Source organism: Ixodes scapularis, unplaced genomic scaffold (assembly GCF_016920785.2).
Source record: "Ixodes scapularis isolate PalLabHiFi unplaced genomic scaffold, ASM1692078v2 PGA_scaffold8__174_contigs__length_109621045, whole genome shotgun sequence".
Taxonomy (NCBI): domain Eukaryota; kingdom Metazoa; phylum Arthropoda; class Arachnida; order Ixodida; family Ixodidae; genus Ixodes; species Ixodes scapularis.
This window is the reverse complement of record NW_024609883.1, coordinates 105,040,474-105,056,674: the sequence shown is the minus strand read 5'-3', so window position 1 is coordinate 105,056,674 and position 16,201 is coordinate 105,040,474. Positions and strand designations below refer to the sequence as shown.

At 46.7% G+C, this 16,201-nt stretch overlaps 1 protein-coding gene across 1 annotated transcript; it reads left to right on the top strand.

Annotated features, from left to right (window-relative positions):
* Nucleotides 1-503: 503 nt before the first annotated feature.
* Nucleotides 504-13,305, top strand: LOC8053241 (ras-like GTP-binding protein Rho1). Its single transcript, XM_002400657.5, has 5 exons — nt 504-618; nt 1,631-1,788; nt 5,506-5,706; nt 8,968-9,150; nt 11,104-13,305. The coding sequence occupies exons 2-5, from the start codon at nt 1,633-1,635 to the stop codon at nt 11,140-11,142; spliced, it is 579 nt and encodes a 192-aa protein (XP_002400701.2). The 5' UTR covers nt 504-618; nt 1,631-1,632; the 3' UTR covers nt 11,143-13,305.
* Nucleotides 13,306-16,201: the final 2,896 nt, after the last annotated feature.

The window sequence follows — 16,201 nt, the reverse complement described above, 5'->3', positions numbered from 1 at the left end:
TAGCCCTAGCCTCACATCGCATTCCTCGCACGAATTGAAAGCTTGAATCCCGGTTTATTTCAGCCTACAAACTTGGCTTTGTACAAAATCGAAACATAAAAAGAAGTGAAGTGCGAAACGTGACGTTTGGTTAAATTGTTTCGGGTATCTGGCATTCCATTTATTAAAGCTGCACAGTTGACCTTCTCAATTAGGTTTTTACGATTTAACGCACTAGCTACAACTTCCTTTCTAGGCTGGAGAAGATGTTTGAAAACAACTACTGCATATCTTCTTGCGCTTGTTTAGACACAAGCTGCACAAACTTTGAAAAACAAAAAAAAAAAAATCGCGCCAGTTTCGCTTTATTGAATCCGCGCAACAGCAAACGCAACAGCTGACGACCCAAAGAAAAAATACAAGAACTGAAAGATAATTTCTATTTAAGCGGCTTCTGACTTTTCTCTCAACTTGTTGATCAGAAGGCCCGCTACGTCAAAGCGCTCCGCATTCCTAGGGAATTGCGTGCGCCCCCCTTTCACTCTGCTTTCCTCCTCTCGCAGAGGTACCGCACTACCTTTGAGCGAGGTGTGGTCCAGTGGTGGAGTTCGCCAGCGTGAACCCCTTTTTTTACGAAAGGTAAGCGGCCCTGGGGCATTCTTGAGTCGCGCCAGAAGGACGACACATCGACCTAACCGCGGCCGACGTTCTGATGCGTGTCGGCGATGCCGTAGGCTGGAGGAGCAGTCTGGAATCCGGCCCGCAATGCATGGCCGATCGGGCGCTTAGGCTTAACGCTGTCAGTACCGGCTTTTTTCTCCGCCCGCGACCGTTCAATCTTTTGGATCTGCACCGCAAAATAACGGCGTTTTAAGCGTGGGGTAAGCTTTCGCATCAACTGGAAGGTGTACTGTGGCCGGCCCGTGTTCCTTTTGCCTGGTAAACAAACAGTCTGTGGTGTGAATCTTTATTTTAGTTTATTTTTTCGCTCCGCTCACGATACGGAATGACCCGAGCATCAGTTGACGGGTTTACTTTTTTCTTCTTCTTTCTTTTCATCTTTCCGTCTTTGGCATTGCGCTTGAACTTGACATAATTTTGGGGGCTCTTGCGGGAGGTCTTTTTGTCGCCGGAAGCCTTTGCTGACCTTTAGGTGCCGTCACGAGTGACGTGAACTGATTATTTGCCGACAGTGGGAGTGGTGACATGGCTTACGGGTCCTGTCTTCACAGAAATTACCGGACGTAGGAAAATTTTGTTTTTAAATTCGATAGCGTTCCAGATGAGTGTTCTAAACCCTCCCGCTTCCGAAAAAAGAAGAAAAGGTGCGGATCACTTGTTGCGTTTGCAAAGTCCACTGCAACTGTTGCGCTTCCGAATGTCAATGTCGCAGGTTGCGTTACCTGGATTGTTGGTCTGTCCACGCTTGTTACGACGTGCTTCATTATCTCTTTTTAAAAGGGGAAAAACAGCGCAAGAAGACACGGACTCGGAAGATGTACACCCACGGAGTGCTGTTTTTACCCTTATAACAGCGCTCCGTGTGTACATGTTCCCTGTCCGTGTCTTTTTGCGCCGTTTTTACCCTTTTACGATGCAACAGCAACTAGCCGAGCTCACCACTGTGCTCAATTTCCTTTTCTTCCTCTAGAAATGGCCGCGATTCGAAAAAAGCTAGTGATCGTCGGAGATGGAGCGTGTGGTAAAACCTGCTTGCTCATCGTGTTCAGCAAGGACCAGTTCCCAGAACTTTACGTTCCGACGGTCTTCGAAAACTACGTCGCGGACATTGAGGTGGATGGCAAACAGGTGAGTCCAAGTTCACTTATCTTCCTCATCTGATGAGAGCACTTTGGTTACGCAGATATCCGGATAATTCGTAGAACATAACTGTCAGTGTGTCACAAATCTTTTTTTTTTTTTTGGTAGTTGTGGACTTAAAAATAGCTTTAATCTAGAAATAGTTTTAATCGAAAAAATTGCTTTTTGGAAAGAGTCTTTTGTTCTTCAAGTGTGTACAGATTACAGTTGCAGAACGTTTTTCTATTAGGTTATCAGAGTTACCTGATACCCTGACACAAAGCAGCTCTGCAACTGAGGTTCGGACGCACTTAAAGAAGGAAAACTCTCGGAAGCGTTCGTGTTAATTCTCCATTGCGATTCAAATGTTTTCTGAACGTAGTGTATGGTGTGAAGTGTACAGTGGTTCATAAAGGGATCACTGCTTTCTTAGAACAAGTTTTAGTGATGCCGAATAGATACTGCAGAGGGCATTTTGTCGGCAGGGCACAGCGTAGAACGAAGCAGTCAACATAGGTGCAAACACCCGTACCGGTTTATGAAGTAAAATGTTTAATATTTGGTGATGTGCGGTACAATTTACTAGAGTTGTTGGTGTCTGACACAACCATGATGTCAAAATGAATGTCTGGGTTGCTACCAGTAGTGGAAACTAGGTTGATCCTAGAAATGTCGCAAACGTTTGTCGAACCGGACTTCTAGGTCGAACTTTCGGGGTTTGACTGGTTCCGGCGAACCAGTCAAACTCCAAAAGTTCGACCTGATGGATGTTAATGGCTATACCCTTTGTAGAGGGCGGTAGCTTGCGCCACCTAGCCTAAGTCTAAAACGACAAAAAGACCGGTTCAACTTTCTTTATACATGGATGTCGAGGTTTGGAGAATTATGTTTTTATGCAAAGGGTTATTTCAATTTTATCAACAGTTGCAATTAAAAGAAACTAATTCTAATCACTGAAGAAGTTATTAACTTAAATTTTTGTACTGTAATAACTGGAATAACCAATCAGTGCTGCCGTTCATTCATCCCTTAGCCATCACCATCCAATCCGAAGCCAACTGGCTAGCCTGTCGCGCATGCGTTGAGCAGTCGAACCTTAGTCAAACCTTTGTCGAACTTTTCACAAGAGGTTAGAAAAAGTTGAGCCTCATCAAACTCGAACCTCGACCGATTCGCGACATCCCTAGTTGATACCCCATTGGTGGCTGTTACGTTGCATCCCATTGACAAAAATATGTCCCCAAAGGTTTTGAGAAGTGCACTGCTAAGAGCTTCTCTTTTTCTACGTGGGCATCACACTCGTCTTCAGAATGTTTTCTTTGCAGATTGTATGTTCGCACACCCGTCTTCAAACTTTGTGCTTAACAAGGTCTGGAAACATCTTTGGGACATCTTTGCAAAGTGCATACTCTGAATCTTTACTTGGTGACAGGTCGAGAGTGTGGTAGAAACTCTTCCTCTCCGTTCACACCTAAGCTGCTGTGAACGTCCTTGTTGTCTTTGGCCGCGCAATCCGCTCTCGCCCATACCAACTTGGAGGGAGCCGGGGGATAAAAGGGAAGCTGCCAATTGGTCCGGCGGGCACAGAGCTCCCATCGCAGTCTCGGGCGTGGATGGATAGTCGGTGACAGGGCTTCCACCAGACCTGTCACCGACTATAGACTTGCACATTTGTTTGCTCTTCCAAGCTTATTTTAATGCGTTAGTGGCCCAGTACAGGTGCTGACCTTGAACTGGTTTGGAGCACGTATATAAAGTTTACAACATCTCCATGGGATGGTGCCACAGCCCCACTGGTTGTGGAAACTGGCTAGGAATCACCTTCTGCATGTGCCGACTGGGTGGACGTCTCGAGAGGCTTGGCGATAGGACGCATGGCAACGGAGGCTGCACTGGACCACCTGTTTGTAGGGAGCGGCACCTTGCCGTGACGCCTAGCAACCGATGATTGACGGTGACGTCCTTCTTGGGCAATTTTGCAGCCGCGCAGTGGGGGACGGCAAGTATATCGCTGGGGCGTGTGTTAACCCGTTCATGCCGCTTCACGGTGACAGTCTGCAGATGGCTCGTTGCAAAATATGAATCCCCCTTGGGTCACCCGTACACGCCAGTGGCCCAATTGAGCACTAGCCCCGCTGTCCCTCACTGCAGCTTGGTGTTGCCACACGCCTTCCCTCTCTATAACCAGCCTATCCTGTGCGGCCGCCGTCCTTTGCACACGCCAAGTGACCCGAACTGCTTGCTCCAGGGAGAAGAGAGGTTCCGGGAATGTTTACGCTACGAAAAAGTGCTGAGAGGCTGCATTCACCAGGCTTTGTTATGCATCACCGCCGCGCGAAATGCTAACACATTTCTTCGAGAATCAGCATGGCGGCAGCAGCTAGTTTTTTTAGTGTTCTTGAATAACAAAGAGCAGTCATGTCCTCTGTTTACAGACTATCATCAGTCGAAGTAAACAGCCACTAAAGACTAAAAAAGAAGCTATATATAGTTCAATAGAAATAGTTGCAATATTAATAAGCAGAATTGTTCGTCACTAGCACGAAGGCTAGGAGGAAGCCCTTTACCGGCTCAAGTCAGCCAAGCGAGACAGTCCCGAGGGAAGCCAAACATAGACGTTGGTGGGAATGCCCCCCAGGATGACCAAAACAGCTGTTGGCACCAAATCGGCTCTCCAGCCAATAGCATCTTTTGGTTTTGATCGTCGTTGGGGGTCTCCCCCGGATTCACCTTTGGTGGCGTCGTGTCGCCTCCAGCAGCTTCCTACGTCCATCACCAGCTTCTTTGCTCGTTGAAACTTGTTTCACTGATCTATCACATCCTTTGATGTTTGGCCGCACCTTGGAGGTTTTGGCAGATCGTGTCTCCAGTCAGTCGACCAAACTCTAGTCGGTGACGGGCTAAGAGTTTGGTGAAAGCTCCTCCCACCCTTTTCCACTTGAGCACAGCGAATGCTGGAGGGGAGGTGACCTCCTCTCCAGTATTTGCTCTGCCGAGGTGGGAAGAGTTTCCCCTGAACTCTTCACCTGTCGCACTTCCCGGTAGAGGCTTCCGCTAAGTGGCAGCATTAGCGCTACTGCTCCCTTTGAGTTATCTTGTTCTTTGTGGTAAATTTTCACCGAGGGATAACTGAAGGCATTTGGTGTCTGCAGTAGCGTGGAAAGGCGGACCTCAACCGGGACTTTAGACTCTGAAGAAACGTGGAAACATTTATTCGAAAGAGTGCTCTATGGTCTTGGACGAGTCGTACCACCTTTTTTGAGAACCCAGAAACCTTGTTTGGGATCGGCGATTTACGCGAGAGTTGGAGGAAGCATTCCCTCGTCCTGCGGGTGTTCTTTGTTGCCGTCCACCTTTCTGAATGTTTAGGGTGTTTACCTATCGTCGAAGAAATATTAAAGAGACTCATCAGATGACCAGGAACTAATAGTTGCTGCATCTGATTTGCCCGTACTAGCCGCACTCGGTGCACAACGCCTCATTCGATTTGCGAAGGCAGCTAATCTCAAAACACGTACCGGAAATACACAGTGCCCCACACTTTTCTGCATCGGCGTAGGGAATTGGAATGGGCCCAGTGAGAGCAACGAAACAGCACCTGGAGACTGGGTGAATGTTTTGTTTCGGCTTTCGGGCGAGTTGCCAATTTTACGGGGACATTAGGTTTTGTGCACGAAACGATGGAGCGGGTTAAGGGGTCCTGGCTGAGCTTGGCGTGCACTGCAGGTGGAGCTTGCGCTGTGGGACACGGCGGGACAGGAAGACTACGACCGGCTGCGGCCGCTGTCGTACCCAGACACGGACGTGATCCTCATGTGCTTCAGCATTGACTCCCCGGACTCCCTGGAGAACATCCCGGAGAAGTGGACGCCCGAGGTGCGCCACTTCTGCCCCAACGTGCCCATCATCCTCGTGGGAAACAAGAAGGTGAGAGCTCCTTCTCCTGCCAGAGAGACAAATTGCTCAGTCCAGATCGACCTCTGTCCGCCTAATGTTTGGACGGGGGAGGTCGACCTGCCCTCGACGCCGTAGTCACCCCCCCGAGAATGGCGGACTTTGGTGCCCCGCGGGAGCTCAAACTCGTCTGCGAACACGGCGTCGTCATCCGTGCTCCCAGATCTCAGACCACAGTGCACTATGGCCAACCGGGGGAACTGGGCGTCACTAAATCCTGCCCAAAACCCACACTGCTCCTTGACGTCACGTCCGAATGTCTGTTTCAGTTTAGCAAATTTATTTCCAGGCACAAAAATAAGAGTCACAGAGTTCTAAAATACATTGAGCGGCGTGCTAGGAAGCCAATGCATCTGAAAACACCTTCTTTTAAAAAAATGTGACTTTGCACACTCGTTTTAATTAGCCTAAGAGAAAAGCTCACGAAATATAAAAGAAAGATAATGTGACAGTGCACTTGCAGCGCTCTCAAATGTGCTCTGACGGAACGGAGGTCAGCTTACCACTGGCGCACTGTCTGATACATGACCTTGGGGCAGGCTGGTGCTCGCGTCTATCTCCCACACCAACACCAAGCCCTGTCTCGGACAGTGCGCCAGCAAACGCGCATTGTCAATTAATCTTTTCTTTTAATATTTTGTGGGCTTTTTTTTTTGGGCTAATTATAAAAGCACGAAGGCGTATCATGTAGCAAACACCTTAAGGGGGGACATGGCCTGGGAGGGTCAACTTTTGAACCAGTGTCTCAAAGTGATTTAAACTTTCAGGGTGAATTGAAACCCATTAGGATTGACGACATCTAAAGTTTCAGCCTTATAGGCCAATTCTACCGCATACTATGCTTAGCAAGCTCCAGAAAAAAGTTACTTTATTAGGAAATGTATTTAAGAAAAATAATGATTGAAATCCACAAAATGTTTAGTTTAATGTGAAGTAGAATACCCATAGTGCAAGTTAAGGTAAAAATTAACTGTAGAAAATGTTATTCTAGAGAAAAACAATAACACCCAAAAAGAGCGAACGATTTTAACAAATTTGTGAGTTTTAAAATATTCAGTTTTTGTCATGAAGAATTTAGCATTTTCAGATTATGAGTACCTTAACTTGTTCCTCAGGAAATTTGAGTCAAGGACAACACTGAATGAAATCTTTACACTTTCAAAATGTCCAATGATACATTTCCTCATACCACATTTCCTGCCAAAAAGTGAAACTGAGAAAAATGCATTTGAAGTTTCAACTTTAGGTTTCTTTATTTTTTATGAGTCCGAGGTAGGCAAAATTCACCTGGAGCATTGTTAGCACCTTCGTCTTTGAGCATCTGTTGTTCCCCTGGCAATAGCTACCAGTTTGTGTTGTTTGTAGGCATGCTAACTTTTGTAGCAGGCATTCTCTGACAGATAAGCTGACAGGAACTAAGAGGCAAATCACACTGAGAAAGAGCAGCAAAGCAGGAATAGGATCTGAAGTGGAAGATACTGTGAAGGGGCGTTAATGACGTCACCGGGAGGGACCAACCGTAAACCCTGTTTCAGGTGTCAACCAATAAAATTGCTCATACCAAATTTTCAGAATTTTTTCTTTTTGGATGTATTGGGTCCTCCTGGCCTTTGATACTTGTAAACTTCGAAAGCTTCTACGAGCTAAATCTAGAGTAAATGGCACTTCCAATGAGAGTGAGATGTTCTGGCTAGGTTAAACGAGTATGAAGCAGTGCTAAATAAAAAAACACAAAAAACTTGCTTCCTGCTGACTTGGAGGGCTGCCGACATGTCGAAAATAATTTATTCTGAGATAAATCCTGCATGTTTTTAAATGAAAGTTTCTGAAACCATTCTTTGGAAGTTAATAAGCATAAACAAATCATTTTTGAAAAACACGTTTTTTTGTGAAAATTTTGAATTCCGAGGCCATGTCCCCCCTTAATTGAGTGTTTCTCAATGCGCTCTACAACTTTCCCAATTCACACCTCGGCCCTTAAAGGTGCATTAAAGTGCTTTTTGGAAAAAATAGTTTTTTGGTGTTATTTTGTGCAATAGGTGTCGGACATCTATATCTAGTTCCATATTACAATATTGCCTAGTGATCTTACAGCAATAAAAATCGTGCAAACACTTTTCCCTCGTGTTCCATATTTTTTTTTCTGGACCAATGGAGATTACGATTGTTATCATTATACCCCGTTTTGAGCATGTTGTGCATTGTATTTTGACAAAGATGCAAACTGTTAATGGTGCAAAAGGTGTAATGCTGAAATTTCGCTTCGAAACTAGCGAACTATATTTTTCCTCGCTTTTCGCTGGACCCAGAGTGATGTGTCCGTCCGACTCCGTCGGATGGATCGATGGATATCCATCGTATTCTTTATAATGGATGATAGCTTACACCACCTAGTTGCGGCGGACCGTCGCGGTTCGGCTTCATCGCGCTCCACTCATTGGCATCGCGCGTCGTAACGTCGACGAACGCACACGCCCAATCGCATTGGCCGACGCTGGCTGCGAACAGGAGCCTTTATTCCAACCTCGTGTGTAACGCTACGTAGTGCAGTGTAGCCCAGCGGGCCCAGCGCGCATCGGCATAGCTCCGCACACTGAAGACGATACCTTTCCCAGAAGCCCTAGCGCAAGCGCCGTACGGGAATCTGGATTCTAGATGTCGGGGCCGTCGGGGCCAGTCGGAGTGTGCGAGATGCTCATTTCTGCGATCTAAACCTGCCTTTCCCTCTTTGTGTCGTGCACTGTGATCGTGTTCTCGTGTTCGTGTGCATATTTAACGTTCCTGCGATCGGCTGGCCGAGTGTGTGCGGGGACGTGGACTCCTCGGAGGGTTCGCTTCCCCCGAGACACTCAGTAGGCCTAACGCGCCAAAGGTCGTTCCCGATCGAAACGACAAGCGCCGTCGGATCTGCGTGAACGGCGAACCCAGTGAAGCGTGCGCTATTTAGCCGCGTTAAAAGGTCCAACCTGGGTGTCTCAGTTTGTAAACGATGGTAGTGGTAAGAAAGAGGTTGTTGTGGAACATAGAGTGCGTCGCTTCCATCAAAGTATCCCGGCGGATTCACCAGAGTTGATTTGACACGACTAGGGGAAACCTGCCCAGCGCCTAGCTTCGACGGCCGTCGTCGGGAGTGCCTATGTCGGGGAGACTATGTGTCCTCCAGATTAGTGACGGGGAGTGGGGAGAGGTGGTTAAAGCGGGCCTTGCGGCCATCTCCCCATGGTGGTGTTCCAGGACCTGCGCCTGGACCCGCACACGATGCGGGAGCTGGCCAAGATGAAGCAGAAGCCCGTGGCCCCCGAGGAAGGGCGCGCCATGGCGGAGAAGATCAATGCCTACGGCTACCTGGAGTGCTCCGCCAAGACCAAGGACGGCGTCAGGGAAGTGTTCGAGACCGCAACGAGGGCTGCCCTACAGGTGGGTCCTCTGGGCTTCCTTGTCTACGACCCGCTTGCGACGCCGTAGAACGGTCGAGCAGGTTTGATAGGTTTCTTTCGTACGTCATCGTTTCTCTCTTGGCTCGAGAAACATTTCACTACATTCTAAACGGCGATTTCTCGCGTATGTACATTTGATCTCTCTAACGCCTTTGCCCTAGTGAAATGCAGTACCAGGGTCACCCCCTAGATGGTGCCAGCTGGCCGTCGTTCGATCGGATTTCAAGCGGCGTTCGATCGGATTTCTCCCAACTTGCAAGGGCTGGGGAGGTAGTTTGCTAGTTTGCCAGGTCGCTTCAAGATTTTTCTGAGCCTCAACCACCTGGTTGGTGGTCTGGCCGTTTCGAACTGGATGAGTATCCTAAAACAGTGCGTTTGTGTGATAACTACTGTGTGATGCATGTTAAAGGCACCCCCGGGCTGGCGGTCACAATTACTGATCTATGGTCACACGTTGCTCTGCACTGGCAATGATTCCAGCACATCCGGGACACCCGTCGTCTCATTTAATTGCCTGACCCAACTTCGCGCAATCTGAATATCACACCCAAACTTTTCTAAATTGAATTTTGTGAAATGAAAACCAGTGAGTCGTGAAAACGTTGTTTGAAACAAACTGTGGAGGAACATGAAAACCGGACTTCGAACTTTGAAAACTTGGACTTGAAAGAAAATAAAAATCTTCAAATGTTTTTTTTTTTTTTTTTTTTTTTCGAATTCAAAGTTAAATGAGAATTGAAACCCTCCAACTTTTCAAACTTTATGTAGAAAGAAATTTGAAATCTTTGAATCGTTCAAACTTCATGTCTAAATTTTATATCCACAGAATTTCAAATTTTTTAAACTTCAGATTTCAAGATATTCTAATTTTTCGAATATCTCAAAATTCAAATTAGGAAAGTTCGAAATCTTCGAATTTATCGAACCTCAAGTAGAATATATATTCGAAATATTCGAACCCGAAATTTCAGAAGCCGTGAAAGCTTCGAACTTTTCGAATTCGAATCTCAGTCGGTACGAAAATATCGAAATTTTTCGAATTCTAACCTCAGTTCGCATCGAAAATATCGAAACGTTTCAAAATCAAACCTAGGGTGGTTCGCGACATCCCTAGTTGCATCTCCGCTGCAACGCGGGCTTGCATCTGCATTTGCTCAATGATGGTTGCATCTCCATTGTATGACAAAGGGGGTGTATCGGTCTTCTCGGTGAACGATGTGTGTGGAATTGAGCCGTGCAGTGTCGCTGGAGGAAATATCTCCGGATGCTTTCCGGTGTATTTCACCTACGTAGTTGGGTGAAATGCTTCTCAGTGTTTCGCTCAATTCCTGGTGATGCATCTGGGGCATTTGTTGACCACCCATCCTGTGGGCGCCACGAGAGGAGATAGACTCTGTTTGCGCAGAGCCTTTCTCGTACGCTACGCAAATGCGGTGCTCCTTGCACATTCCTGCGACATTCCACCACCCACTTGCGCTACTGAATCGTAGGCGGGGTCTCAACCAAAAGCAGAAACTGCAAACGTCCAGAATTGTTGACAATTTTTAACGAGGTCAGAACGGCCGGGGGAATTGTCGGAGAATTTAGCCGCAACATTGCGAAAGTGGGGTAAATTCGTGCCGACTGTTACATTATTGTATGCTTCCTTCAAACGCAGTCCCTCTTTGGTTATCGATGGTAATAAAAAAAACAAAAAACTGTCTCATTTATTTTTTGAGCTCTCGGGAGGTCATTGTGCACGACGGTTCACCGGCGTCGCTTCGTAGCAGAAATTTAGTAATATTAGTTGGGTGAGAAAACTCGTACAAGGTTGGGGGACGTTGGGAAAGCGTAATTGTGGTTGGCACGTTGCGGTCGTTCTGTGGAATGGTGATGCATCCGCACGTCTGCTTTGTGCGCAGTCATTCTCACGAGCACTGGACGGTCCTTGCAGGTCAAGAGGCCAAAGAAGACGAAGTGCGTCTTGTTCTAGTTTCCCGGTGCCAAGGGCCAGAGGAGCTCCCCTCGCTGCCGTTTCTTCACCGTCGTGCCCCTCTCACCGCCTTCACTGCAACTCTTTCACCAAACAGCCGGCCGAAGGACCTTGTGGACAACTTCTGCCGGATTAGTCGTCTGCCGCGGTCCTTTTCCCGATTGCGGAAGGGATGGGGCATCACTTCCACAGAGTGGGGTTGCCAGTCCTTCGGAGGACGGCCGAGGGTCGGTGGGAAAGTTTGACGCGCATTCTGCGGGTGTTGGGAAAGCTACGCGATCGTAGGCTCGCCGCAAGGCGCCGCATTCTGGAAGTTGCGCGTCGTTAGCGGGGCTGCAAGTTCCGTGGAGTTGCGGCATTTCGGGGGACTTTGGGGTATCTCACACTCTCCAGGTCTCAAAGCGTTTAGTCAGGAAAGAAAGTGCAAACTTGGGGTCGCGTTTATCCCGGAAGGGGTGGGTCTTTAACCGGAGAACCGTTTGACGGCGGGGTGGGAGCTTGGTGCATTGTTGGGGCGACGCGACACCAAATGTTTGACCAATTGTGGAAGATTAAAACGTGGGAAAGAGTTATATATGCTAGCAGCCTTTCCGACGACACGCCATTGTTGTGTTTGCAATGCCTTCCATCTCGTCTCCACTCGCTAGGGCTGTTCTCGCTCGAGTGGACTGCACTGCCTTCGTTGTACAGTGTTCGCGGCGACACCCTCCCCGTGCATTTGCCAGTCGCTGCGCTGCCCATTGGGCGGTTTTTGGATGGGCTTGTGGCTGTGTGATAAAATCTCCTTTCCAAACTATACCCGAAAGTATTGATCGTTTTAATGGCACCCACGCTGCCGAAAACACAATTGGGTGCCGGCCTTTGGTCGAGAAGCTTTCGATGCACAATTGGGTTTTAACTCTTGCGTGGCCGATAAAAGAAATAATAGCCGCAGTGGGTTTCTTTTACTTGGCCATTTGGTCATGTTCGAGCGTGTTTCTGTTTTCAGACAGTGGCTTGCTGTGACCGCACATTTTTTTGTTCTTTTGAGGTGCAAGTATTTTTTTTTGTATATGTACATAAAACAGTTTCTCTTTTACGTCTGCTGGTCCCCTGTCCTCCATTTATAATTTTAGATGATAAAATTTTAGAACACATCTACTCTCGTGTCGTTAATTTTCTTATTTCGAGACCTTTTTCGATTTGCTCGGTGGGGCTCGAGAAGAAAACTGCTTTTCTGAGAGTCTCGCCTGTTGACGCTTCCTCGTCTCTCTCTTGACCGTTCATCTCGAGTTGTGTGCACATTCTTGAGATTTTACTAAAGCAGTCTGACCTTGATAATGTTTTCCCGTTGATGTCATAAAGAGCAAATGGAACTGGATATTAACGAGTGTAGATCCACAATAATACCTGTCCTCCTAACAAAGGTTTGACACTGGAATCGGTATCTTGGTACTATACATATCTTGGCGTATACATAGCCAACAATCTTTCCTGGAACACTCGGACTGAGTGTGTAATCAACGATGCTAATTGCATCCTAGGCTTCTTGAAAAGGAACGTCTCTCCGGACTTCCTGTCCCTAAAGCTACTCCTTTTTAAAACATTTGTATGTGCTGCAGCTATCTGTGACCCCGCAAAAACAAACTCACTATCACTAGAATCCGTTCAAAACTGTTCTGCCCGATTCATAACTCTCGCTGCACATCTAGTGTATCGGCAGTGAAAACAACCTTGGGTTTGCTCGACCTTTCGCTTCGCGGGAGAGTATTGAAGTTCTTTTTATTTCGAAAGGTCTATCGTCGTAACCCAGTCTCTTAAAAGAACACTCTGGACTCTCATCGAAATAAGGTCCCCAGTGTCGGTCATCGCGTCTTTCCCGCCCACGACATTGCTGGTATTGGAACTGCCTTCCCGCACAGTTATTGTCGGCCGAATGTAAAGGTGCTACTTCCAATTTTGTTCCGATTAGCTATGTTTTCTTTTTATGCCCAATTTTTGTTTTTATGTACGCTATTCGGACATCCTGGCCCCTCTGTAATGCCTTGGAGGAAGCAGACGATTCCCGTGCCTCTCGCGAGCGTCGACACTATTTTCTACGAAGAGGAAGTGGTCCAGCGTCTCTTCTGGTGTGTGTATGCTAGGCCTCCTGTAACTATCGTTATTAAAGCATACTTTTTGGTCGCCTTGGCTTTTTCTTGCCCTTGGTCGCTCCGACAGAAGCCCCAGCGATGGTGAAGAAAAGCACCCATGTGCGACGCTTCAAAAGAACCAACGGGTCCTTGGAATTTCCCTCTTGCAGTCCTCCTCCATTGGTCTCCCGTTTGCTCAATAATCTTTCTGGAAATGTTTCATTCTTCAGCACTTACGTTCTTTGCAACAAAAGCTCCATTGTGGAACCTCTCGCACTCCCAAGCTAAGCTCGTTTTCACCTCGAGGAGAAAAGCAAGTTTTGCACATTGTTTAGATGCCGGGTAAAGCGGTTACAAAATTTGCTTGTCAGAAGAAGGGATGCTTTCGACCCTTGAAACACTATCTAAAATGCACCTACATATATAATCATTCTCTACATAAAGTGGGGCATTAGTAAGGCTCTGCGAGGAGCTGAACTTTTTTTTACTACGGTCCTCGAGGTGAGAACCAGCGTAGAAATGCTGCTTTGGAAAATGTTTTTTTTTCCACATTCCATCTGACAAGTACTCGATTGAATGGAACTATTCTAGGGCAATGCGCCCGAGGAACCAGATTTGTGCCAGGTGTCTGTGCACGAGCCCTGCCAACAGCAGCACCTCGGCAGGGGCCTAATGGCCAAACCGCGCGTTTGTGCGCGATTAAAATTTTTTTTCGTATTTGTTATGAATGTGCAACGAAAACCCACCAACTGGATCCATGGGCTGGCAGCTTGTCAATTTGGAATCTGATGGAGCAGTTTTTTTTTTTTTTCCCCTTTGATAGTAATCTCATTGCTGCCACCTCTTAGTTCCAAGGATAGGCTTACTGCAAAACTGTTGGACGCAGAGAAATGTTTATAGTTTTGGCAATTGTAGAGAAAACTTTGCCTTTGAATCTGACCCAAATGTTCGCTCGACTGAAATATTAATCGAACCAGGGTATGTTTGGGTGCCATATGTGCACTTAGTTTTCTGCACTTCGCTAGCAGTAAAATATTTTTCTTGTAAAGCTTTGTGTGCCAGCTGAATGACAGAAATAACATAATTTCAAAAAAAACAATAAAGGGGATATTCGGGAGAAGATACAGGGTGCTTCATATTGCAGCTTTAGGTTTGTTTAAAGAAAAAACATGAAAGTTACTTTAACACATTTTGTACAGCATGCACATTTCCAGGATATTGGTAGGGGGGGGGGGGGGGGAGGGGAGGGGAGGGGGAGATTCCACGGACCCCCTCGCTACATGCCACATGAGTTCCGCATTTTATTTTTTTTTATTTTTTCAAAATTTAACCTACTTTTTTCGGTGTTTATTTTAAGATTCAATTTTTGTTTTTTTTGCCGGGTATATTTATTCCCATAAACAATTACCGGTCTTTTTCGGTAAATTTGAGAGAAGCACCATCGGACACCGGATCAAGTGGTCCTTGTAGCTGCGATATTTGTGATCACTGGAAGAAGAACCGCACATATATGTACGTGGTCTTTGCTAAACTTCCTTCAGGACACGCCTCAAAGTTGCAGGCATAATCTTCAGTGCGCTTCTTTTTTCCTTCCCATTCTGACGATGTAACCATTCGAGCTGGTGACCGAACAGGAACCAGTAGAAAGGCCCAAAAAAAAAAAAAAAAAATCCATTGTATTCATGTTCTCAACCACAGGGAAGTTTGAGAGGTGTTAAGAAAGCTATTAACAACTTTCCTTGATGTCCTCCGAGGAGCATGATGCGAAAAACCCTATACTAGCCCACATCCAAACTTTTTTTTTAGGACTGGGTACTTGGCACACAAAGCCCGATAATAACAGAAAGGACAGACATGTCCCGTGAAGGCCAATCCAAGACCTCTTTAGTTCCATGTTGAACCTTGGAAGAGGGCAATCACAAAAACGTCCACACAATGCCCCCTCTCTCCCCCCCTTCCCCCACCCACCTCGACGCGGCCCTAGAAAACGCCTTTTTCGGTTTAAACCGAAGTTTAGGAAACGGATTAGATATACTTTTATCGCTTTAAACCGAAAACTCCGAACCCTAGTTATACAGCCAGCGGGACATAACCTAGAGAGTTAATCGTCGCAATAAAGTCTGCTAATTAACTGCATTGGTTAACTTTCTAATTGGTGAAAATTACCATGGTTTCAATTAGAAACTTGCTGCCCGTCCTTCAAAACCACTCAATCGATCATTTTTAGAAAGACTGAGAATGTGGCAAGCACGGTAGAGTGAAAAGTTACACTGGGGCAGCCGGAGCAAGGCTACTGGCGCATGTTACCGACCACAAGACTCGCACCGCCCTGAACTCTATGTTGCATTTCGTCTGTTTCCTTCTACGTCTATTAATGCACAAAATTGTCCGCAATTATCTTCTTGTGGTAAACTAACTCTGACAAGGTGGAGTACTAACACACTTATCGTCGAGCCTAACAATATGGTTGGCTTCAATGATTTCCCAGGGGCTACTCCGCCTGCTTAGGACGGTCAAGCTGCGTACACTTGCCGCACCCCCAACATTCCAGCTGTGAAGTCCTACATGTCCAGACTTTACATTGGCGGTGTTGCGTTCGCAGAGTCTATCGTTGGGACACCCTCCAGTCTGCCCAACGTATTGTTTACCACAAAAAGGGGGGAGTGGAGTACACCACTTCTGTGCACTGAACAAAGCTGGTCTATTTTTTAGTGCAGTTCAGATATGTGTGAAGGTGCAGTTTTTACAGCGAAGCTGTTTATGGCTAGGGCACCGTCACTCATACGATTTTTCGTGTGCGTGACGAAAAACTGCGGCTAGCACCGCACGTGCCGGCGTCTAGAGCACTAACCGTCTGAAGCAAAAGCCTTAAACAAATGGCATCTTGCACGCACGTTGGTCCAATGCTTTATTTTCGTCATTTACTTCAAATGTTTTATACGGGAAAG